The 24,453-nt window shown below is 44.4% G+C and overlaps 1 protein-coding gene across 1 annotated transcript in view; it reads left to right on the forward strand.

Annotated features, from left to right (window-relative positions):
• nav3 (neuron navigator 3) overlaps positions 1–23,858 on the forward strand; it is a 157,167-nt gene extending 133,309 nt beyond the window's left edge. Inside the window, exons 21-40 of the mRNA XM_034526728.1 lie at positions 1,262–1,285; positions 2,968–2,991; positions 3,176–3,253; positions 7,414–7,497; positions 8,449–8,560; positions 9,068–9,192; positions 11,359–11,382; positions 11,931–12,097; positions 13,102–13,255; positions 14,576–14,762; positions 16,503–16,600; positions 16,701–16,796; positions 17,547–17,715; positions 17,920–18,155; positions 19,269–19,423; positions 19,570–19,641; positions 20,652–20,848; positions 20,969–21,087; positions 21,959–22,162; positions 23,284–23,858. Of these exons, the coding sequence (XP_034382619.1) occupies positions 1,262–1,285; positions 2,968–2,991; positions 3,176–3,253; positions 7,414–7,497; positions 8,449–8,560; positions 9,068–9,192; positions 11,359–11,382; positions 11,931–12,097; positions 13,102–13,255; positions 14,576–14,762; positions 16,503–16,600; positions 16,701–16,796; positions 17,547–17,715; positions 17,920–18,155; positions 19,269–19,423; positions 19,570–19,641; positions 20,652–20,848; positions 20,969–21,087; positions 21,959–22,162; positions 23,284–23,403 (2,445 nt within the window). The 3' untranslated portion in view covers positions 23,404–23,858. The remainder of the gene's footprint in view (positions 1–1,261; positions 1,286–2,967; positions 2,992–3,175; positions 3,254–7,413; positions 7,498–8,448; positions 8,561–9,067; positions 9,193–11,358; positions 11,383–11,930; positions 12,098–13,101; positions 13,256–14,575; positions 14,763–16,502; positions 16,601–16,700; positions 16,797–17,546; positions 17,716–17,919; positions 18,156–19,268; positions 19,424–19,569; positions 19,642–20,651; positions 20,849–20,968; positions 21,088–21,958; positions 22,163–23,283) is intronic.
• Positions 23,859–24,453: the final 595 nt, after the last annotated feature.

Below are 24,453 nucleotides of genomic sequence, written 5' to 3' on the forward strand. Positions count from 1 at the left end.
TAATGTCATGCTACATTACCTTAACTTTCACCGCCACTGGCAGTTGACAGAATGTTTTACCCATTGGAATAAAATTACAGATCTGTCGGAGATTTTAATTTTGATCTTGTGTCATGATTAAACTTAATGGTAACTATAATGTTCATATGGTACGTTGATATACACAGAACAAGAACATTTGAAAAAAATGGCACTTCAGACCACTGATGTAAACCCACCGTCAAAGCTGCTCCAATCTCTACTTTTATATTAGCATTTTAACGAGTTTGTAGTGACAATCGCAGAGGGAAATGCACTCCAACTTGATAGTTCCACTTGGAGCTTTAGCCTCTTTCCACTCATTGTTTTGCGTTTACAAGCTGCAGCTTTAATGTTTTGGCCAAGCACCAAAGAGCCAAGTTAGTGACGAGCTTGTGAAGAAGTGGAGAATGTAGAAGCTAACAAAAACTGATATTTCCCTCTGGAGTTAAATGGAGACCATAGCAGGAAAAGGAAATTAAATATAACACTTTTATTCGCAGGTGGTCAGGCACACAACTCCAATCCTAATGTGGCAGAATGTGTAAATATGCAACAAGTTTGACTGTAAAACCTTAATAATGTGTCAGTGTTGTGTTTACAGCTTGTTTCGCTGCCCCCTAGTGGCCAAGAAATCAGTTAGTGCAGGTTTAAAGCTGCACTGCCTGTGCACATTGATTATTGGTGTAAATGTTAAGCCTGAAATCATCCAGATTTTTGAAACACGAAAGCACAGAGTTAAATCAAAGCCTGCAGCTGTTCCCAGTGATGCAGTGTGGCATTACCACTCACATATACTTTCTTACGATATTTCTATCTCGTCCCTTCTGTGTCTGTAGAATCTAAAAAATAACTTTTCCATTGTTGCATGCTTCTCATTTAACTTTGGCAGATAAGAGTCCGGACAAGTGTTGGGTTTCTAATAGCACAGGCAGCGTTCCAGTCAACAGATTTGTTTTTAGGGGGACGAATTGATTACCAGCCACCCCCGCCTGTTTCCAATTGCATTTGCAGGTTGCAGAGCAAAGGCCTGGAAGGTTGTTGGAGATTATTTTTTGTTATTTTTTATCTCATATTATTTGAAGTTCAGTTGAATTCTCTTTTTGACTATGTGTTGGACATTTCTTTATTTTCTCTTTGTCGCCATTAAAATGCTTCTCGTGCAGTATGCTCTCTAAAAGAGGCTCGATTGAAGACAACACCCAGAGGCAATAATCTTTTTTTCCATGATTCTTCCTTACAGACGGAGGAGAAAGCACACTCGGAGGTAAGGATGTGTAATATTCTGTCCGTCTGCATGTGTGCTTCTCCTTAGCACCTTCCTGCTTCACATTCATACCGTTAAACATTCACACATGGAAGCTCTGCAGATGCGGGAGGGGGATAAGTTATGAGCAGCTAGCAGGGAGCAAAAAGGAGTTTATCTTAGTTATTCTTTCAGGTGTTTTTCTGTTGCACTGCGTCTATAATCAGAGTCTCTCTTTGTCAATCAAAGCACAAACAGTGATATTTGCTCAACTCAATGTGTCCCATTAGTGATTATAATTATAATTATACACATAAATATGAGAACAGTGGCTGTGGATAAAATGGTATTAAGTTCTACAATAAAGTAGTTCAACCCCAAGTTGCATTGCTTTTTGCATCAGTAAATCTTTTGCATTTATTTCATGTTCATCAACCATTCAATTCAATTCAGTTTATTTTGTATTGCCCATTATGACAAATGATCCTCAAAGGGCTTTACAATCTGTACACATACGACATCCCTGACCTTTGACCTCGCATCGGATCAAGAAAAACTGAAAAAAAAACTTTCAGGGGCTAGAAAGGGAAGAAACCTTCAGGAGACCAACAGAGGAGGATCCCTCTCCCCGGATGGACAGAAGCAATAGATGTCATGTGTACAGATGAACAGCTTTACAGAGTTACATAAACATTCAATGAATATGACAGAAATTATGAATAATTAGTAGTAGGCATGGACCATGATCCAGACCTCCACAATCCATAAAACAGAAGGAGGAATAGAGGAGGGGCATCAGCAAGGCCATGGCAGGAGGCAGGAGGCAGGAGGCAAGAGGCAGGAGGCAGGAGGCCAGGCCATGGAGGAGCCATATAGTGATACCTAGCTTATATCCTGTACATATTACAAAAATGTACACTATACATGCAATGCATGCCCTGTCCTTTGTTCAACCATCATGTTCAGTTTATCACTGATTCTTCTTTGATTTTCCAGATTTATGGTTTGATTTCCTGACTTTTGTTAGAGCTCTTACTTCCAGTTTGGATCAAACAGTTTTGGCAAATGCACTGTGGTTAGTTTTAACCCTGCCAGATGGGTGGAGTTTAGCATTTGAGGAGTCAAATGTGGAACAGTGCAGTACCACGACTCTGGTTCTTTTACCTTCCTTCACATCAACATTCAATGTGAGACAGGTGACCTACACATGACTCGCATTCCTCGTCATTTACTAGAGACGTTTGCTGTCATGTTGGCACAACAGCAACTTGGCTATGCAGCATCGACATCGGGGATGAGCAAAGGCAATGAAAAGAAATCATAAAAGAGACTCGCTTGGTATTTTTTGAGAATTCTCAACCGCGTAAAAATCAAAAATCCTTCTAAAATGTCAAAACTGTCAACGTGTTGCAAAGGACAGGGAAACATGTCTTTTGTGTTGTGGATTATATCCAAAAAACAGACAAACAGTGATCCAACATTTTAAAAGAAAACCAAGACTTTGGCAAACTGACCCATCTGGCACTTATCCCCTTATGTAAGAAACAATATCAGGTATTTGCAAATGTTTTTTCTCCTGCTTCACTGCTCAAAGTGTTACCATGAGAAAACCAGTGCTGTGGCTTGTCTCTCCAGTCACACTAGTTCATGCTGTTTGATGAGGCAACATAGTGTTAATATTTACTCTTCTCTTTTCAATCAAGGGCCAAACAGTCCAAAATTCCACGGTAATCCCCCACACTTTGTGTTCACACTTTACTACCCGTGTCTTTTTGCACAGTATTCCCATGCTACTGCACAGTTTTTACATCAAAGTTATCAGCACAAGAAGTGCAAAGTTCAACGTTTTACCGTCTTTGTGTGTTTTAGGAGCGTTAACGACACCTCTTTGCTCTCTCTTTCCCCAAACAGCAAATCAGAAAGCTGCGTCGGGAGCTGGACGCCTCACAGGAGAAGGTGGCGACCCTGACGTCTCAGCTGTCTGCCAACGTGAGTTTGTTTACTTCAGAAGACGCCGTCAGAACAGCCGGCTCATTTGCATGACTTATGTCGGAGAGCTTTTGTTGGGAGCGTTGCCTATCAAAGCGCTCGAAGGAATCTAAATCTTTCAGACGCCCTCTAATTCCTTATCTCCGTCTTTGAAGCCAGGTGCTTGTATTGACGTATTTGCTCGTTTGATTTTAGAGTGTGTTTTTGAGCACTTGTCCTTAAAATGGGATGTTGGGATGTCTCAGCCGGCAGCGATAACAGGAGCCTCTCCCAGATTCAAGCGAACAGGATGAATCAAATAGGATAAGTGAATCTAGACGTCACGCGTGGGTGCAACGAGAGTGAGATGCAGAGACCTCCAAGCCCCAGACGGAGCTGTCTTTGTGCTGATAGATTGACAAACTTCAGCACCGACGCAGCTCAGCCGCCCCTCCTTCAATGCCAAGTGCCGGATCGAGCGTGGAGGCAGACGGGGTCTTCGCTTCGGTCTGACGCTTTGATCACAAAGTTGTGCCGAGCTGAAACTGAAGGCGAAACAGCAGGGAAAGTTGCCAAATGGAAGAGCGAGACATGGCTTTATGAACGAGGACAGTCAGAACACTACTGGTTTGTTTGGGTCCTGTGAAATGAAGCTTCACATTTGCAATATAGTCTCAGTGGAATCATCATTGCCATTCAATACCCTTGAAGGGGAACTTAACGTCGCAATTTAACGTTAGTTTAGCGCTTAACTCTTCAGTTTCTTAACGTTACCCAATAGCCCTCTCCCCTTTTCCTGGCCGTGACGCAGATAATCTGTCGTCCTTGCCAAATAAAACGTTGGTTAGATACATTCAGGTTTTCGGTCAATCCTTTTTTCCTAATTAGCATGGCTTATCCACTCCTTTTCACATCTTAAAAGGCCACTTGCTGTCATGGTGATGGATGACAATCGGGACTCGTTCAGCATCATCTTTGGAGCTTAGTTGCATCGAGCATAATAAAGATAACATTGATTTGAAAACATTGAATTTTCTATCATGAGTCCGCCCTCTGCTCTCTGACCCTTCCCCTCCAGAGCAGGACCATCCGCAGGTCATTTGGTAACACTTTGTGGCCAAAAATGCCCTTTGCAGTTTGCTTGTTTCATCGCGATCAGCTTCTTTCTGATAAAGGTATATATTTTGATTTAAAAAAAGAGATGCTGCAACAACATGAAGCAGAAAAAAAAACTTGCTTATCAAGTATGGCTCGGTGAAAATAAAAAGGGGCAAAATAATTAGCGCTGTCTATTTTTTTAACGTATGTTGCCATGGCTTTGTGCAGCAAAAAACGTCTACAAATGTGTTGATATTCAGTGGCCATTAACAGGGTCGCTTAGCATATAAAACGACGGTGGAAAAGGCCTTCCTGTGCCAAGCCATATGCTTTACAGCTCCCACTCTCATGTTAGAGGCTTCGGAAGGAAAAAAAGACAAAAGGTGAAAAAAAAAGAGATCCGTGGTGTTGGACTGGAGCTGCATCACCCTGTATCCAGATGACAGCGCGCTCAGTTGCTGGTGCTATAAGCTCGTCTTGTCCTCCCAGTGGGGAGTGTGACCCGGGCGGATAGGTCAGCCTCAGCAGCACCGATAGGCCGTCCACCCACGGTCCAAAACCAAACACTCTGTTCCATGTGCAAGAGACGTCCCCGAAACCTCAACCTTCGTGGAGCAAATGTAGAAATGTACAGGAAACCTACACATTGGTGGGTGTTGCATATTGTTGCACAACTGGTGTTTCCAAAGTGTGGAAGAAGACGGAACCACCTTTTTAAAAAGTCCTTTTTTATTTGCCATTTATCCTTTAATTCATATATATTATGTGTAGACTATAAGGTCATTCCACATAGGTTGTGACCTCAATTTAATGCATATTTGACCTTAACTTTTCTCAATCGGAAGAGAAACACAAATGTAGGAGTTTATTCCTAAACATATTTTAAGGTTAGTGAGGAGGGGATATGGGGCATTCGCCTGCATTGTGTCATCCTGCATTGGCTGAATGTGTTTTCATTTCCTCTCCTGTCTTTTCATCAGAGAGCCGCAGAGGAGATTTCTTTTTTGTGATTTAGGTCATCTCATCTTGGCCTCTCCTCGACCGTGCCACTGCATACATCATTATAATTATTATCATTTTTGTTAGGTTTCCTTTGGTCAGGAAATTGAATTTGGATCTTAAATAGAATATTATGGAGGTGTCAATACCCTCGGTCACACATGCCAGTTCTCACATTAACAATATATTTGCTGCCGCACGGTCACGTTGGATTAAGAACACCCCACACGCGTCGTTTTTAATTAACCACGTGTTTGTTTTTGGTATTATTTGATCAAAATGGAGCAGAATTAGTAAAGCTAACATCCTGTCAAAGGGTGAAGTATTGCACCACCTTTCAGCCAGTGGAGGGGATACGTTTTCTGACCTCGACTGACATTAAATCAGGTTTAAGAGTTGACACAGGAACCCTTCTCCTCTCTCAATCCCCCTTCCTCTTTCTACTCACCCATCACTGTGTCACCCTAACCGTGTCCCCTTTCCCTTTCTGCTCAAACAGGAAAGGTTACCCCTCCCTATCACTCCTTATTCTGTTATTCTGTCTCCCTACATTGTCTGTATTCTCCCTAATCATCGCCTTCCCTCCCTCCCATTCGTCACCTCCCGCTTATGCTGTAGTGTTTAAAGAAGGTAGCCCAGCAGCAGGCGCTGGCTTAGACCAATGTAGTTGTGACTGTACCTTGGCGTTGTCAATAAAGACTTCTCATCATCCAGTTCACTGGTTTGGCCCATTGTCAACCTCTACCCCAGACAGATCAGGACAGCGGTCCGAAAAACCGGGGGTCCGGGCCCCAGGCGTAGGACAGGTAGTTCAGCCATGAGACGTGTCAGAAATTGATTGGCACCTCCTCTGTGGCGCACAGGTGGGAAGGTTGGGGGGTGTTGAATCTGAGCTCACAGGTGGAGTTGGAAAGAGATGTGGAGTTGGAGAGATGAGATGGAACAGGTGGTATTTGTAAAGGTCAAGACTGTTGCTGATTCAGCCAGGGACACAGAGTTGAGGAGGCAGCGCTGTGTGTGTGTGTGTGTGTGTGTGTGTGTGTGTGTGCGTGTGTTTCTGGGTTTACGAGGTCCGTAAATCCTCTCAATGATAGAAAGATGATAAATAATCCCCATTTCAAAAGAGCTACATTGCACATTTTTTAGCACAAAATGCGTTAAATTCATAATAAAAGTCCTTGAATGTGGAAAAATGCAAGTGTGCGTTTGTGTATGTGTGTGTTTGTGTTAAGCAGAGATTGTCTGACCTGTCAGGTGTCTCAGGGTCTCTCGCTAAGGATGGGAGGATGAGCTGGCAGAACACGCGCCGATATTGCAGACTCACATTTGCACAGCAGATTCTTATATTTTTTTAAAACACACACACATGCACAAGCAAATCCAGTAACACATCCTGACGCACACACATACACAACCCACAGGTTCAGTGGAGCAGATGGCGTGATGCCGGCGATACATTTGCCGTCCCTCAGCGCGGCGCCTCTGCATCTCCGGGTGACAGACAAAGTCGGGGAGGTCATCGATCCGTGTGCTTCTGTGGGATCCATCTTTTTTTGTCGGTGTTTTCTTGGTGTTACTATTCCAGAAAGAGATTTTTGGAGCATGCTTAACTCCATGATGGCTAATTCTCAACAATCTGCAAAGTTGAATGAAACACTCCAAACAAGGTTGAAATAAACCGTTCTGAATATGCTCCGTGTGAACTTTCCCTTGAAACGAGAGTGTCTCAATGTGGGTTTTCTTTTTTACAGCTATTTTAATAACCTCTTCGGGAGGGCACAGTAAGAGTGAGCAAACCTCCTCGTGTGGCTCACAGCGGACCAACTTACTAATTCTCGGCGAAGGCTTTTTCTAAACATTCATGAATATTGATTTATGCACAGACAAGTGATAAGTTGTCTTTTTTATGGCGTACATTTTGACTGACCTCATTTAGACTTTCGACAGGAGACACAAATTCATTGTTTTTGAGTTTTCATATTGGAAAATAAAAAATGCAGTTCTCCTCGTTTGCCTCTGGTAAACTCAACCGCACGATGTCCTGCTCTCCAGCCTGTGATATGTGTCTCTCTTTATGTCTGCAGGCTCACCTGGTGGCGGCCTTTGAGAAGAGCCTGAGTAACATGACCTGCCGCCTGCAGAGCCTCACCATGACAGCCGAGCAAAAGGTAGTGAAATACACTGTGTTGTATAAGGGATTACAGAGAGGAGAAAGGATTAGACATTGAAATGATTCAGTGAAACCACAGAGTGTAGAGGTCGGCGATTGTGCAATTAATGGATATTTATTATCTTTAGGTTCAGTTCTCGACCGCCCGAAAGGTTCCTTTTGGAGTTTTGGTTTTTCAGCGAAGGGTTTTCTCATTAAAGTTGTACTTGTTGCCTGAACTTCTCTCTAACTTTAATCAAGGTGTTTGTCAGAATTACAATTTATTGCTTCACATGAATGTGAAAATGCCCCGATTTTGGACCAACATTCAGGGGTTCAGCATATTCCCTAAGGCCCAAAAAAACCATTTAAAACCAGTGTGTTCTCCAAAAAGCCTCCAGCATTCATCTGTTTCTCTCCTTTTTCATAAAAGTCATCTTTTTGTTTCAAAAGAGCGTCAATTCTAATGAAACACTGATCAAACAGCAGCAGCAGCATTATGCTCAAAGATATATCCCTACCACAAATAATGAATACTTCCCTCTGTTCACACACACACAGAGTGCTGACAAACCCTGGCAGCTCTTTTTAATCCTCTATAAATGAAAGCAGACTGGGATCTGGTGGGATGTCTTCGTTAAACAAGGCCATCCCAACTTTTAATTAAAGCGGAAACCCTATCTTCAGCCCTCAGTGGGTTTCTCGGGAATTACAGAATAGGAGACCTTCTATCTGATCGTGTTGGTTCGACAGAGTGGAGCCTTTTATTTTTATTCTTAGCAGGTGGTGCAGGGTTGGGGCAGATCCGCAGGGAGACTCTTACTCTCTTCATTTTCACCTCTCATTCCTCGCCATGGCAATGTCACATTTAGGAATTAGTTTCCAGTGACGAAGCTCCACACATTTGGCCAAACGAAGATGTCTTTTTGGTGCGTCATCCTTTGTTTTTAACAGCTGCCTCTCTCTCCAGGAGACTGAGTTGGTTGAGTTGAGGGAAACAATAGAGGGGCTGAAGACCCAGAACACCGACGCGCAGACCGCCATCCAGGTGGCGCTCAACGGCCCTGACCACCTGCACAAAGGTAATGAGGCAACCAGCAGGAACAAAGCATGATGATGGCGGCCTTAATGTTCCATGAGTTGATGTATTTCTTGTGTGCGGTATAGGTCAGTTTTAGTCCTAGAAACAACCTGAATCAGTTGTGTAATCAATTTTCTGACCATTTCAAGTATCAAAACTCCTCATAGTTGGTTATTCGAGACAAGCTGACCCCAACATAGCTGAACGATAAAGTTATTCTAAGTTATGGTCCATATTTTGCAGCAAAAGCAATTCAATGTATAGTGGCTACAAATAAACCTGTGCATGCTCGAGGGATTCACAGCAAGCAATCCATGTGTGCAAACCGCTTAATTTGATCTCATCAGTCTCACTCTTTACTGGTCACTCTCTAATAGCTGTATCACTGCTGTATTAAAAGTGTGAAAGCTAACCCACCGTGTTCGTTCACGTTTTGGTCCATGGATCAGCATTGCATTGTCAGCCATCTTCTCGGTGCACTAAGGAAGATTGTGTCCGTCCCTTGCAGACCTGCGGATTAGACGGCAGCACTCGTCAGAGAGCATGTCCAGTATCAACAGCGCAGCCAGTCACTCCAGCATGGGCAGTCTGGGCAAGGATGCCGAAGACAAAAAAAAGAAGAAGAAGAGCTGGGTAGGTGGAGAAACTGTCATCATTGTGAGACAGAAGCGACAAAAAAAAGGTTCAGTGCAAACATTGTGGACAAAAGAAAAGAGGAAATCCCTGAGATGACTCAACTGCTCTTCTGCACAAAATTATGTATATTTTACATTTAGTTTTCTAGTCATTGTATAAAGGTGGTTTAAATAGGTAAATAAATAAATAAAGAATCCAAATTTAAACACACATGAATTATTCAGTGGCAGTTAATGTATTTCAAATATACTCTTAAAGCCCGCATTAAAAGATGAAATGTCTTCCTGACATAGATAACGGCAGTTTTGTGGAATAAAGCTTATTGTACTGTTGAAAGGATGTACCTGGATGTACCTGCATATAGCTCGATCTAACCATGAGCTCAGGATGACGGAGTTCATCAAGCTCAAAAACAAAAGTAGTTTGATCATGTCCATCCTAAAAGGCAATACAATGCTTTATTGATTTTATTCTTCCTCCCTCCATCCCTTGTGAACCTGGTGTTGAAGAGGATTTTGCACAGTTGTGTAAGTGAGTCAGCTTGTGAATAATTGGTCAATTTCAAACCAGTCGCTGCTTGTGATCAAATCACCACTTACCTTCTTGTGTTTGGAAACTTCTTCAATTTTGGAGGCAGATGCTCATTGGTGATCTGCAAGACCCTGAAACCTCACGCTTGACGGCGCTCTAGCATCGCATCCCCGTTGCTTGGTTACAGTGCCGAGATGGTACCATCCGGCAGAAGGGGTCGAGCAGAGTCAAACCGACCCGCAATTATTGTTCGAGACGCACTTTAAACTTCACAGACTGTTACAAAAGCATGCAAATTAGGTTGGTAAAGAGGCAGAGTGATCGTTAACGTCATGGTGACTGAAGCTTTAAACCACGGCGATAGCTGCCCACAGGTCAGAGAAGTGCTGGTTGAATACAAGTCAAGTGTGAACGTCTGGGCAGAACTGAGAAACACTCTCTTAACCCCCCAGGTACTTGGTCAGGTTTGAAGGTCTGAAAAGACTCCGAGTCTTACACAAAGTTCACTTTAACATGTCTCTTTTTGGGAAAACAGAAACTGTGTTCCTTTGATGGCTCAGTTTACTTTAGTGTCCTCTGGTAATTTCACCTGAGGGTTGCAATGTGGCCTCAGGTCTATCTCCCTCCTCTCTCTCTCTCTCTCTCTCTCCCCCCCCTCCCCCCTCCCTATTTGTCTGCTCGTTGCTTCACTGTACAATAGCGGCTCAGTGTCCCTGGCTGGAGAGCTGTTATCTCAGTCAGACGGATGACATATGAGAAGTTCCATCTCAGCCAGAGAGCGCAGAGCCAGTGTTCAGTCTCTGCTGCGATGCAAAACGCCTGTCCTTGAAATGAAATGCACGCTTACAGCCCAAAAGTTCACCTCTGAGAGTGACACCTAAGTCTGCCGCGATAAGTGAGACACCCCGCCCGACCCCCACACACACACACAAAACTGTCATGCTCATGAATACAAATCAACTCTTAACTTAAGCAGCAATTCATTATTAATTTGCATAAATCCTGCCTCAGTGCACACGAGGCTGCAGACACAAATTAAGTAACTCGCAGCAAATCATGCTAACAGTAAAGCAAAAAGAAAAGCTTGTCATCATGAATTGGGAGGCTGCCTTTCATTAGGACAGGGACTTTGTGCCAGCAAGCTGCTGACTTGCTGGGAGTAGCTTCCTGTGGAAGGTGGCGAACAATGTCCCCACAGAGGGACATTATGTCATCATCAGGACTGACCATTGACTCACATTGCTCATTATGTATGTGGAAATGTGTCAAAATCCATCTTTTTCTATTGTTGCTTATCTTGCAAGAGTAACATGGGGGGCTGGAGCCTTTCCCAGAATGCAGCGTTGCAAAATGTTTGAAGTCGTTTACGTGAACTTAAATTGAATGGATGTACTGTGTTGGTGTGTTATGTTTCCTGCAACAACTCCTACTACGTGCTTACAGCCTAGGCACCGACAGGGCTGCCAATCAGATAACGAGAAGATGAACGTTACCCAATCATAACAGACATCGACTTCATTAGCATTCCCCTCGCAACAGCATTAACTGTATTTGTTCAGAACAAAGTGCTCAGTGAATCAGATGGAGTGTGTGTTTGCGTGGCTTAACTTTGGGTGTGTTCTGCATCTTCAGGTGGCCGATTCCATCCCGGCTCAGGTCAGTGGCTCCCAGTGTCCTCTCTGTGTGTGTGTGTGTGTGTGTGTGTGTGTGTGTGTGTGTGTGTGTGTGTGTGTGTGTGTGTGTGTGTGTGTGTGTGTGTGTGTGTGTGTGTGTGTGTGTGTGTGTGTGTGTGTGTGTGTGTGTGTGTGTGTGTGTTTGTGTGTGTGTGTGGTTATTCCCCATCCTCTCTTCGCCCCCTTGTTTGTTCCTCCTTCCTGCCCCCCTGAGAACAACCTCTTCTTTTCCTTCTCTGGAACCGTCGGCATGGATACGGCAACCCCAACCCCCTTATTCCTCCCTCCTCGTGTTCCTGCTCCCTTGTTCCTTTGGATTGCCTGTTCAGCCCTATGTTTGTCGGGTCATTTAAAAGCCTGGTCCCCTCGTCTCTCATTCCATCTCTACTTACGGTCTTGCTTTTTGCCTCCCTCTTTACCTTAACCAGACAGTGCCCACTGCTTTGGGAAACAACACAGAGGGACTTCCTGATCTGGCAAGATGTGACCTCAGGAACTGACACTGGCATGTCTGTGTTATCTGTCTTGCAGTTGCGCAGCTCCTTTAAGCAGGCGTTCAGCAAGAAGAAAACCAAGTCCCAGTCGGCGCACGACGAGATGGAGGAGATGATTGACTCGCTGCCGTCCTCGCCCAAACTGCAGCACGACAACAGGCAAGGCAGCATCGCCACGCTGCATTCTTCGCCCTCCACCACCGAGTGAGTTTTCCACGCACACATCCATCCGCTCTTACGCACATAGATAACATACACACGCTTCATTGCATACAAATCGACTACGTTCTTTTCCCTGTTATTATTTAGTTTGGTTTTCTTTCCTCACAAATGTCTTTTTAATCCTCACCACGCCATTCTTTTCTGACCTCTCTGTTCATCCTTTTCTTGAACGCCCGTCCCGCTGTAGTAAGTGCGTTTGCGATAGCAAGTCCTCCCCCATTTGGGCACCAAAGAAAAGGCAAAACGGTCACGTGATCTACAAGCACCGATCCCGGTAATTGGCCCTGCGCAGCGTGCTCCCAGGGAGTGTGTGTGTGTGCGGTGGGGTTGTGTTGGTGTGACTTTTCCTCTGCATCTCAGTGCCATAAGCACCTCGGCATGTCGGAGGTGATGGTCTCTCTCAGGAGAAGTCGCGGTAGGCTGAATGAAGGGTGAGGCGGATGAGCTCGCGCCGGAGAAAATTGGCTCTCCGCCGCTGGTACAAAAGACCATTTTGCCAACAAGCACCCAGCATGCAGGTACTGTGCACCTGTGCTGTGCCGTGTGGCAGCTGATGAGATTACTTGTTAAGAAGTTTGACGTGTGCTGGTGTCAGTTATAGATGTCCACGCAGTGAACGACACAAATGTGACTTACTCTTACTCGCAAAACAGCATTGCATCTAACTCCATATTAAATCTCCTGGCGTTTGTGAAAATAACTGACTCATGACTACCACTGCACCATCTGAAGAGGCTCTTCAGTATAACTGCAACATGGTTATTATAGTTTCTCAATGCGCTGACAACGCATTGTAAGCAAATGGGGGAGAATATGTTTTCCCTGATGTTCCACCTCCCCGCCACTGACTCCTGCTTCCCTCTGAACTTTCCTTTAAAGTTCTCTTGATTATGTGTGTGTGCGTGTGTTTGGTATAACCCTCGAGGTGATCAACCCCACCCCCTCCCTTCCCCCTTCCTTCTCCCTGTGTGTAACCCCGCTTGCAGGCTCTGCGAATGCACCGAAGCCGAGGCAGAAACCATCCTCCTGCTCAAGAACGAGCTGAGGGAGAAGGAGCTCAAACTGACAGACATCCGCCTGGAGGCACTCAGCTCCGCCCACCACCTGGACCAGATCCGAGAGGCCATGAACCGCATGCAGGTGAGGTCACGCCTGGGCTAAACGCAGGTCAAGCTTGCGCTGTGTGACCTGTGGGTGAAGGACTTCATTCTAAATATCAAATTGGCTTTAGTTCTGTTTGGCAAATGCAGAAAGAGAAAAGAAGCACATAGATGGAGGAAGAAGCACCTTTGGTTGTTCTACAGGCTCAGACTCTTCGTTCTGTCCACCCAATTTATTTGTGCTAAAGCGGTGTGTTCCTCCCTAAAGGGACTGGAGCATGACAGCTACTACCAGTTAGAAAAGTTAACACTGCATTCAGTGGGTCAGTGGACGGCTCCAGGAGGTCTGAAGGCAAAATATCTGATCTTAGACACTTAGACACAAAGCCTCTCCTACTATACTATACATCATGCAGGTTTGCTATTACATTATAGTTATAATAATAATAATAATAATGTAATATCTATTGTTCCCACAGTGGGGACATTCTTCTCTGCATTGTACCCCTCCTTAGTTATTAAGGAGCAGTGACTGCTGTGAAGCACCCGGGGAGCAACTGGGGTTTCAGTGTCTTGCTCAAGGGCACTTCAACATGAACTATGGGGAGAGCGGGGATGGAACCGAGCACCTTGTGGTTACAGGACAACCTCTCTCCCCATGAGCTACAGCCACCCCTAATAGTTCATGATATTGCTTCATTTCCCACAAAACTATTCCTTTAAGTCTGTAAGTCTGAACATTTTTTCGAAGAGCAATACAAAGGAATTATAACAAACTGGGGGAACATTGGATACTGTGGCTTTCCAACTATCACAGTGAGCCGGCATACTGAATCACCACCAAAACTAGCCATTCATAAATGATGTGTCATTAAAATAAGCTGTCACGGTAAACACGCCTTCAGAACTGTGTAATTGTCCCATGAAGCTGAATAAAAAAGACACAAAGTGAAGTTTTTCTCCCCGCAAGTACACATATTTGATTTGTTGATATCATTCCCATTGAAGTGTTGCAATGAAACGCCACCCGTCAGTGGCGTTTCATATTCATAAAAGGAGCACATGTTCAAAGGATATCACTATAAATGTCTCCACTGTTAAAGTGGCTCTTTGTGGATGTGGATTGCCTCGTCTGTAGAAGCCTGTAGTCTCCTCTCAGAACTGGGGATTATGGAAGGCTCCTTATCTGAGACTTCAGTACAAAGAGAGCCTTGATGATCAAAAAGCTGCGGACAGCCCATAACTACAATAATACTAATTTGATATAACAACAGTGGCCGGCCTGAATGCAGGATTATAAGACTCTAAATGCAACTTCTGTCAGACTTTGTCTCATTTTCATTTGTTTGTGGACCAACAGAACGAGATCGAGGCGCTGAAAGCGGAGAACGATCGCCTCAAGTCCAGCGGCAACGCCACGCCCACAGCCACGCCCCTCAAGATGGCCCGGCCGCCCTCCGAGACCTCCAGCACGTCCTCGTCCTCCTCCCGCCAGTCCTTGGGGCTGTCGCTCAACAACCTCAACATCACTGACACCATCATGTCAGGTCGGTTCAGTGTCTGCAGCGCATCCATCTGGAGTGTGTGGGGGGGGTGGTAGTGAGGCAGGTGTATTCAGCCATAGAGAATTAAACCTCAGTCATGACATTGCCTTGTTCTTTTGTCTAGTTAATCCGTAGGACACACTTTATGGTCCGCAGCAACTCTTAGGGAAGATTTTTATTTTCAAGTTGGATTAGCTCCCTCCACACTCGCCTCAATAAATGGGAGAGAACTGTATTTGCAGCGAGAAATGATCCGGAGGAGCCCCGCGTGAAATGATGAAATAGCTGCTCTCTAATGCGAGGGCTGGTTGACGCAGCAGGAGCCACACACACACACACACACACACACACACACACAAGAACATGCTGAAAATGTCTCCAGGCCTGATCCATTGGAGAAGTGAAAGAGTTCTGTACCTCTCTCACTCGTCCTGTAATTAACATAGAAGGCACAGCTCTCTCCGAGGACTCGGGCCCTCATTAATTGATGGGGGGGGGGGGGGTAAGACGAGTGGACCAGCGGGCTGTTATCACCCCAGCACAGAGCCCTCGGCTGAGGGAGGCCAGCCGAATACAAAGTACCTTCTTCCCTCTCCAAAAATTTAGTCTGGGAAAAAAGAGAATGAAGAGGGAGACGTGGAGTTGTCAGCGGCGTGGCCGTTGTCAAAGGTTAGAGGTGGCAGGAACTTGCACAAAGTAGAAACACGGTGGTCCCTAATCGTGAATGCTGCTATAATATTCGTTTTTGATGAACAATGAATCACAAAGCTGTTAAAGCTGTTGCTCATTGTGACAAACCTTGAGAGAGTAATCAGCTCATTGTTGTGGCTTTTCTGATCCGTAACTCACCGCTCTCATAACACTGTTTTTAGCCGACACAGCTTAAAGTTTTTCAGAGAAAAAGCTCTAAAAGCCGCCCTTACACGACAGATAGACAACGTTAGTGGCTAGCTTGTGAATACAAAAGAGCATTTAGCAGCTAAATAGCCACGTATTATTCTCAGGTGGAGGTGGAGATCAAAAATAGAGCTTCGGGAGAGTGAATATTGGACATGAATTCTCCCCCTGAATTGAAATGTGGTTTCTTTTCCATTGCATGTGTAAATATAATGTGATGATGTGTCGAGTTTTGTAAAATAATCTATTGCCGGTTCAGTTAAGCATGAGATTACAATATTAGTGAAAAATGACACTCAAATATGATAATTTTGATGCCAACAAAGGTTAACAAAATGTTACAATCTAAAACTCAGCAAGCGAAGCATCCAGATACTTTTGAAATGTGTGAACTGAGGAAACTGAGGGCGTCTGATTGTTGTGAAAGGTGACGTTAGTGCCTTCTACTTCTTTCATTGCCAGCTGTCCTTTCTTCTGGTTACTGAAAGATAACAGTCCCCATCCTCTTACTGACTCAACAAGTCTCAACAAATACGTTAAATAAACTTCTTTCTTTTGAACCATTTCCCATCATATCTTTTTTGTTCCTCTCCCTTAGATTCTCTTAGATTTAATTTCCGAACACGCAGTCGTCGCTCTTACATTATCATTCTGGGCACTCGCCAGAAAAAGTTCTCTATGGAAACATTGATAAAATGTAAAAGTAATTATCACACGAAAGAAACCCATTATCTATTATCTTTTTTTACTGTTTGTCCATTTCCAGCTCTAATTTGCCAGAGGGAGAGTTTGTTTGTAATTAATTAACTTGATTGTGCTTTCTAACATAAAAGTTCTGTTTTTCAGATATTCTGCTGGATGACGGCTACGAGGGCAATCTGCGCAAAGAGGGCCGGAGTGTGCGAATAGTGGTCACCATCAGCGGCGGGCCATATACCACCAAGGTTAGTGGACATTCCTTCCCTTTTTCCTCCAGCTGAAACCCCCGGATCGGTCTTATTGGTTCTGACTCCTGTTGTTTTGATTCATCTGGAAACTCTCCAGGGTACACAAGGCCAGGCGTACCTGATTGGGTCTATAGGCGTGAGTGGGAAAACCAAGTGGGACGTCCTGGATGGGGTCATCCGACGGCTCTTCAAGGTAAACGTGCCGATTGCTCAGAGGCCCAGTTATTTAGGCACACGATACACACTTTGACTCGTCATAGCAGGATGAGCACACACACACGACTCGTTACCGATCGTTCAGTTCCATTTAGTTTGTCAAAATGTCTGCCACCAAGAAATGTTTATCCAAATATTTGATAGCAGTTGAATTCCTCTGGTCTTATCAAGTGACGTTTGTTCATGTGGTGTAGAATAGATGATTTGTCATGAGCCTGTTCTAATAAGGTGTTTAACAGGAATTAATATATTCATTTCATCAACAGATTTTTGAGATGCAATTAATTGAAAAAAAGAGAGTAATGGATCTAGCCGTCACAGTGGCACATATTTATTAGCCGCTTTAATCCGCTTCGGTTGCATGGAATCATACTTTGTTTGCTACGGCCTCCCCATGGTCGAAGGCATTCTTTTTCATGTTCTGAAGTACATTTTTAAGAATGATAAACCTACAAAAGAAATGTAAGAATCTCTCTACATCTCGGTGAGTGGCATCGGAGGAAAGCAGAGCTCGATTAAAAATGAAAAGAAAAGAAATATATATCCTGCTCACGGTCTCTGCTACTGTTATTATAGTCACAGGCGCCCACAACAAGCTCCACTGTCAGTTTGAAGACGAGTTGGTCGACAAGAATCACAGCCTATCTTTAAGCATAATCAATAGTGCAGTTCTTTATACTCACATAAATACTTTTTCACTGTTCCTCTAACCCCTCCCTCCCTGCAGGAGTATGTGTTTCGGGTGGACCCTCTGACCAGCCTGGGTCTCAGCTCCGACAGCATCGTCTCCTACAGGATAGGCGAGGTGGTTCGCTCCCACGCCTCCGAAGTGCCTGAGCTGCTGCCCTGCGGCTACCTGGTGGGCGACAACAACGTCATCAAGGTCAACCTCAAAGGTAAGGCAGCGAGGAAACAAGTCTCTATTTCAGGACCTCAGCTGATGTTGAAGCCAGCTTTGAATTTGCAATAAAGTGTTCTGAAGTAGAGAAAGTTGAACCGCATTCAGTGAAATAAAAAAATGCAACTGCATTTGTTTAAATTTTCTTTTCTTCTTTCTATCCACCCTAATTCCTCTTCCCTTCCTCCCATCCCCTTCCTAGGTGTGAAGGAGAACAGTATAGACAGCCTGGTGTTTGACACGCTGATCCCAAAGCCCATCATCCAGCGGTACCTCAACCTGCTGATGGAGCATCGTCGCATCATCCTCTCAGGACCCAGTGGCACCGGCAAATCCTTCATGGCCGCCAAGCTGGCCGAGTACATCATTTCCCAGATGGGGCAGCCGGTGACCGAGCACAACGTGGCCAGCTTCAACGTGGACCAGAATTCCAGCAAGGTAGGAAGAGGAATTCATCTGCATCCAAAGTCTTGAGTCCTCCCACTCAGTCCGCCTCATCTACAAAACTTACATCTCCAAGAATGCCTTCCTACACCCAAAGAAGATTATCATGTGTGCATGTAGGGATATCAATATTTTTCATTTTTGAAGTGAGGTACTTATTCATAGTCAGTGCATTGCCTACAGTAGATGGCAATCAGCACACCCCCAGTGGGAGCAAAGCAATGCACTGCAGCAGCAAAACTTATTTTAGACACCTAAAGAAATCAATATCAGTTTATGTGTGGGCTATATTTACAATGTTTGCAGTGCTTTATCTTGCAGTCGAACAGCCATTTCTGATGGTAAAATGAAGCCGTTATCTCTGCTCTGACAAAAAACTGTAATTTTCCCTTCGCAGAAAACAGAACTTGCTGGTCCACGGTTGCCTCAATCAGTTTGTTTGTCCGTTGTGTGACTTTAGTGAGTCACAATAACACATCAAGGCAGCGTTAGACAGGCAACAAAGGGGTGAAAATATAGTAAATATAACTTATACTTCCTTAGGTGGCTAAACAACGTTCTGCTGTCTACGAATCATCTCTAGAGAATCACCTTATACAACCCCACTTCTAAATAATACTAACTATCCTTTTAGCACATCTGCCATATGTATGCCTGGTTGCATTTGACTTTCATTCCAGTGTACAAATTGGTCTCTCTGCCTCTCTGCCATGGAGTTCTCGCTGTGTAATCATACTTGCACACTGAATGCTGGTACCAAACCGCAGCTCTATAAAATGGCCTTTACACGGTGACTCTACAACCTGACATTTTCCTCTGATGTTTTTCATCATCCTTCAGCAGCAGAAGAAATATACTAGCATTTAAATAATGCGCTCCACAATGTGAGCACCAGCAGCAGACAGTATAATTTTATCGATAGTGAAAGTTTGTCCAGAGGGAGAAAAGCCTGGACAGGAGTGAGCATACAGAGCTGTAGGCGGTAGAGGTTGGCTTTCATCTAAATAACTAGAGTTTAACATAAATGGAAAGTAGGGACTCAGATCATCTTGCGTTCAGAATGTGGCGTCCAAATGAAAACCTGTCTGGCAATGCTTTCTGGCCCAGGACCTGCGTCAGTATCTGTCCAACCTGGCGGAGCAGTGCAGCTCCGAGGAGACGGACACAGAGCTCCCCACTGTGGTGATCCTGGACAACCTCCACCATATTGGCTCCCTCAGTGACATATTCAACGGCTTCCTCAACTGCAAGTATCACAGATGGTGAGTCAGATATGCAATGAGGTTTCTTTTAAACAAGGAACTCTTGCATAAAAGAACTATAGTGGCAGCAATAACACATGTGTACACATGGCTGGCCTAACAGCAACATAATGGTGATGTGTGTTGTTGTCTTTGTCTCCATCCAGCCCTTATGTTATCGGGACCATGAACCAGGGAGTTTCCTCTTCTCCTAACCTTGAGCTACACCACAACTTCAGGTCTGTGAGACACACTTTGACCTCTAATGCTGTCGCTCAAGATGTGATGGTGTCGGTGAAGTTACTCGTCACGCTGTGATATTTGTAATGCACACAGATGTTATCGCCTCCACTTAGAAACGATTTGTGGTTTCATTGGCTCTACGTGGTGTCGTGTCACAGGCTGTCCCTAGGGCCGCCCAGGCTGGGGCCGCGCATGAAAAACAGTCACAATCAGAAGGGTTACATTAAAGGGTCAGGTTTATTGTTGCCTGCTAAAGGTTTGTTTAATCCAAAATCAAAAAGAGTCCATAAATAAACATAAAGCGTCCCAAAGGAGAAAGTATTTACTTAAACAAAAAAAACTTAGCAAGTCAAAGTCCGGGTTACGGGGTCCTCCTCCTCGTAGTCCAGGGTTCTCTTTTCCTCCTGAGGACTTGTCCCGCTCCTCTCCTCCGTGTGTTCACCACTCTCTCCTTTCTGAGGCTTCCCAGCCCGGCCTCAATTAGGTGTCTTAAGCAGCTGCAGCTGGGTCCGCGACGAGGCAGTCTGGGAGATGTGGTGTCGGCCATGGCGGCCATTTTGTGGGGTGGCCGCTGCTCCTGAGTGGGAATGTAGCGCCCCTCCACTACCTGTCCCCTTGTGATGCCACACAGGTCTCGCCTGTCAGATGATGTGTTTGATTTCACCTCTCTGTCAACATGATATTTCTCACAGATTGTAAACTAAAGGCATTCTTCCACGGGGAGCACTGTAATTACATCTCTCAGATAATGACCCTCGTTAAATGAAAATGATTGGACCGTTATGCAGGTTCTGAATGAGAATCATTTCTGCACGGCATGTTTGACTAGCAGATGATTTGGCAAATATAAAGTCATTAGGGAAAGACATTTAATACGAATATATTATGGTAAAGTGGAATGAGCCCAAATCTCAGAGCTGTTTACATGAGAAATGCGGGTCGCTCTCGAGCTGATTTATTATCTCCTCCGCTTCTGTTTCACCATCGATCATCTGTCCTGTCGCAGGTGGGTGCTGTGCACCAACCACACCGAGCCGGTCAAAGGCTTCCTGGGCCGTTTCCTGCGGCGGAAGCTGATAGAGACGGAGATCAATAAGAACATGCGCAGCAATGACCTGATTAAGATCATCGACTGGATCCCAAAGACCTGGCAGCACCTCAACGGCTTCCTGGAGGCACACAGCTCCTCCGATGTCACCATAGGTCAGTCTCACACACGCTCTCTGTCTCTCTGCTTTGAGGCCGATACCCGTTCAGAGTCCGCTCCGTGAGTCTTTTCTTCCCATTCGACAAACACTCATCTGGGCTCTTTTGCCCCGCCAGGCCCCCGTCTCCTCCTGTCCTGTCCCATGGACGTAGAAGGCTCTCGGGTTTGGTTCACTGATCTGTGGAACTACTCTTTGGTGCCCTACCTGCTGGAGGCTGTCAGGGAAGGGCTGCAGGTACGACCTGGTTTTAAACCTCTGTTCTAAACCTCCACTTCTAGAGGTGGAAAGTAACTCAAGGCCCAACTCAACTACTGTACTGAAGTACAGTTTTGAAGTACTTGGACTTTATATAAATATACATCTACTCCACTACATTTCAGAAGGAAATGCTACATTTATTTGACAGATATAGGTACCAGTTATTTTTCAAATACAAAACATATGATCAGTTTATGAATTGTGATGCATTGCTAGATAGAACTTGATGGAAAATTGACTAAAACTAAAGTATTAAAAGTAAATTAAAAGTTCTCAATGAAAAGAAATGTCCCCTGTCACAGGTATACTATTATATCATGAGATTATTTTGATTACATTAATGTAAAAGCGGCTTGAGGTGATACTCATTTTGAACTATTAAATAAGGATTATTTTCATTATGCATTAATCTGCTGATTATTTTCTTCATTATGAATGTGTGGTTTGTAAAAACCCTGAAAACAGTGAGAAATGCCATCACAAAAGCCAAACAAGTGACATCTTCACATTGTTTGTTTTGTACAACTAACAGTCTAAAAAATACATTAAAATTATTCAAACCACAAAAGGAAAACCATGAAATATTCACGTTTGAGAATTTGGAACCATGAACTGCAGTTGTATTCATTTAGTTGCCAATACTTCTGTACTTTTACTAAAGCCTGAGGCCATTTTCTCCATTTAAATGATAATGAAACCGAGAAGATAATGATCTTCACCACACTCTCTCTTTTATGTTATTGCACATCCCAAGAGGCTCAGAGGTTGCACTGTAAATGTGCTAAGAATATTCTTTTTTTTTCTCGTGTCCGTTCACGCCTCCTCTCCCTCTGTGACACACCTGCAGCTGTATGGCAAAAGAGCAGCGTGGGAGGATCCATCCAAGTGGGTGAACGACACGTTTCCATGGAACGCCGCCTGTCTGCAGCAGGACAGCCAGTCGCTGCTCCAACTGAGGCCGGAGGACGTGGGCTACGACGGCTACAGCTCCTCCAAGGAGGGAGCCTCGTCCAAGCAGGTGTCCCAGAGTGACACCGAGGGAGACCCACTGGTGAGGAACTGTGCTGATTATTGTTTATGCATAGCATTTAAGACAAGTAACAACACTGAAAGGACATCATCCACTAATATATATACATACATACATACATTTAAAGGGAATAGCTCCAGTGTAAGAAATCAAACAGCAGGAGAGGAATCTGAGCTAAGTGATGTGTCATCACTCACAAGATGGGAACAGAGAAGAACATTTTCCACATATGTGACCACAGTGATAAATGATGCAGATCCATAAAGTTATTCAATTCAAAGATGGCTGTTTCCATAGAAACTTGGGATGAGTGTTACCTTGGTTTTTCTCCAGTGACAAACAAAATACAGAGAGTAGCTAGTAACGCAGCCAGATGGTATAGGCTCCTAAACACAACCTTGAGACACACACACACACACACACACACACAGGAGGAACTATTCAGGGTGGATAAAGAGAGAGAGAATGAATTTATATTTGATGGGTTATTGCAGCCCAAGAGAAATTAAAGTGTAGTCATCCAAAAACAACTGGCTCGATTTAGCAAGTGTGTGTGTGTATGTATGTGCTTACGTGCATGTGTTGTCCTTCCAGGCGAGAGCAGTTCTAGTGCAGGTGGGCCTCAGCTCATTGTAGGAACACTTGAGGCAATGCACCAGATGCAGCAGCTCTTCTGCATCATTTAGTCCATTAGCTCAGTTTCAAGGATGAGAAGTTCTGCAGTTTTATTGTGGTGATTTAAAAGTGCCTTATACCTTAAGTATGGAGACAAAGTGTGTGAGTCATGAGACTTAAGTTTATAATGGGTGTTTTAAAGACCACGCCGGCTCACTAGCTATTCTTTCACTGAGTATTGTCTTGCTTTTGCTTTGCTTTGTCCGTTGTATTCGTGGATCTGTACAGTGGGAGCATAAAGGTCACAGGTCCTGGCTGATCGCAGAGAGATAGACGGATATCAGATGACAGATAGCACACACATGAAAAGATGCTACTGCTGAAAACTAAAACTATGAATTACATTCAAAATTAGACTGCTACTAGTACTGCTAAGTATGTCAGTGTGTGCATTATTTGGAATACTGCATACTTTATATCGTACGTCTCTATATCATTACGGCTTTGTCTGTGTGCTGCGTTTTCAGATGAACATGTTGCTGCGGCTGCAGGAGGCAGCCAACTACTCCAGCACGCAGAGCTGCGACAGCGACAGCACCAGTCACCATGACGACCAGCTGGACTCCTCGCTGGAGTCGGCGCTATGAGACCCCGAAACGAGCTGGCAGACACCGGAGCCCCCGAACCCCGAGGGGAAACTTTAAACCTCCGATAGTGCACAAATGTAGGATGTATGAAAAGTTTTATTATCCAAAATGGTATACCTGCCATTTGAAAGAAAAACACATATTTTTACATTACAATGGTGCAATATTAAAATCAAATTATTATATGTTTTGAAGAGCAGCAGCCAACTTAAACAATCATGCAAGTTGGATCCATATATATTTTAATCACATCAGATAGGCAGGTTAATGGATGTATAACATTTTAGAATACAACTTTTCATATGTGTGTTGGAAAGACAGGTCTGACAAGGGACAGTAGTTCCTCTGAAGTTGACTTTCTAGGAGTAAATCACATTTGTGTTCAGCCATGACGAACCACAGATCGCAGACCTGTCAGAAAAAAAGAGTTTAAACTGGATTTTTCTTTTTTTTATCACAGATATATCTTCAGATGTTTACAATGTGGGTGGGGGGGGGGGGTTCTGTTGTTTATGTCTTGCCTTGTTTACAGAGGTGCTTCTCACACACACACACACACACACACACACATATACTTACACACAGGCAGCAGGAGGACACTGTCCTTTAATCAGAGGCTTTGATTGGTTCAAGCCTCCCGTGTGACCAACAATCCAGCCTGCCAAAGTGTCCTTTGAGCAAGGCACTTATTATTCCTTCCTGGGACCCTAGTCTCTGACTCTACTTAAGTCGAAGTAAGAGAATACTGTAGAGTGTCTTCTGGTGATGTAGTGCCCCCTGGTGGCCACTGGCAGAAAACCGATTTTCTCTACAGATAGATTGTGTGCTTCAGTAATGTCAGCGACCAGCTGTTCAACTGAAGTGGCTCCTCACAAGTCACTATTTTAGGTTTGATTGTTGCGCTGAGGGCCCTACCCCATCACCACATCACCTTATTTGGGTGTCCTTTTCTGAACACAAGGACAATTCGTCACCTCCATGATGGCACAGGGCTGTGGGCGATTTGAGACATTTGCAAAGCCTCTGCAGTCCAACTAGGACCACAAGAAT

This window comes from Cyclopterus lumpus, chromosome 23, assembly GCF_009769545.1.
Source record: "Cyclopterus lumpus isolate fCycLum1 chromosome 23, fCycLum1.pri, whole genome shotgun sequence".
Taxonomy (NCBI): Eukaryota; Metazoa; Chordata; class Actinopteri; order Perciformes; family Cyclopteridae; genus Cyclopterus; species Cyclopterus lumpus.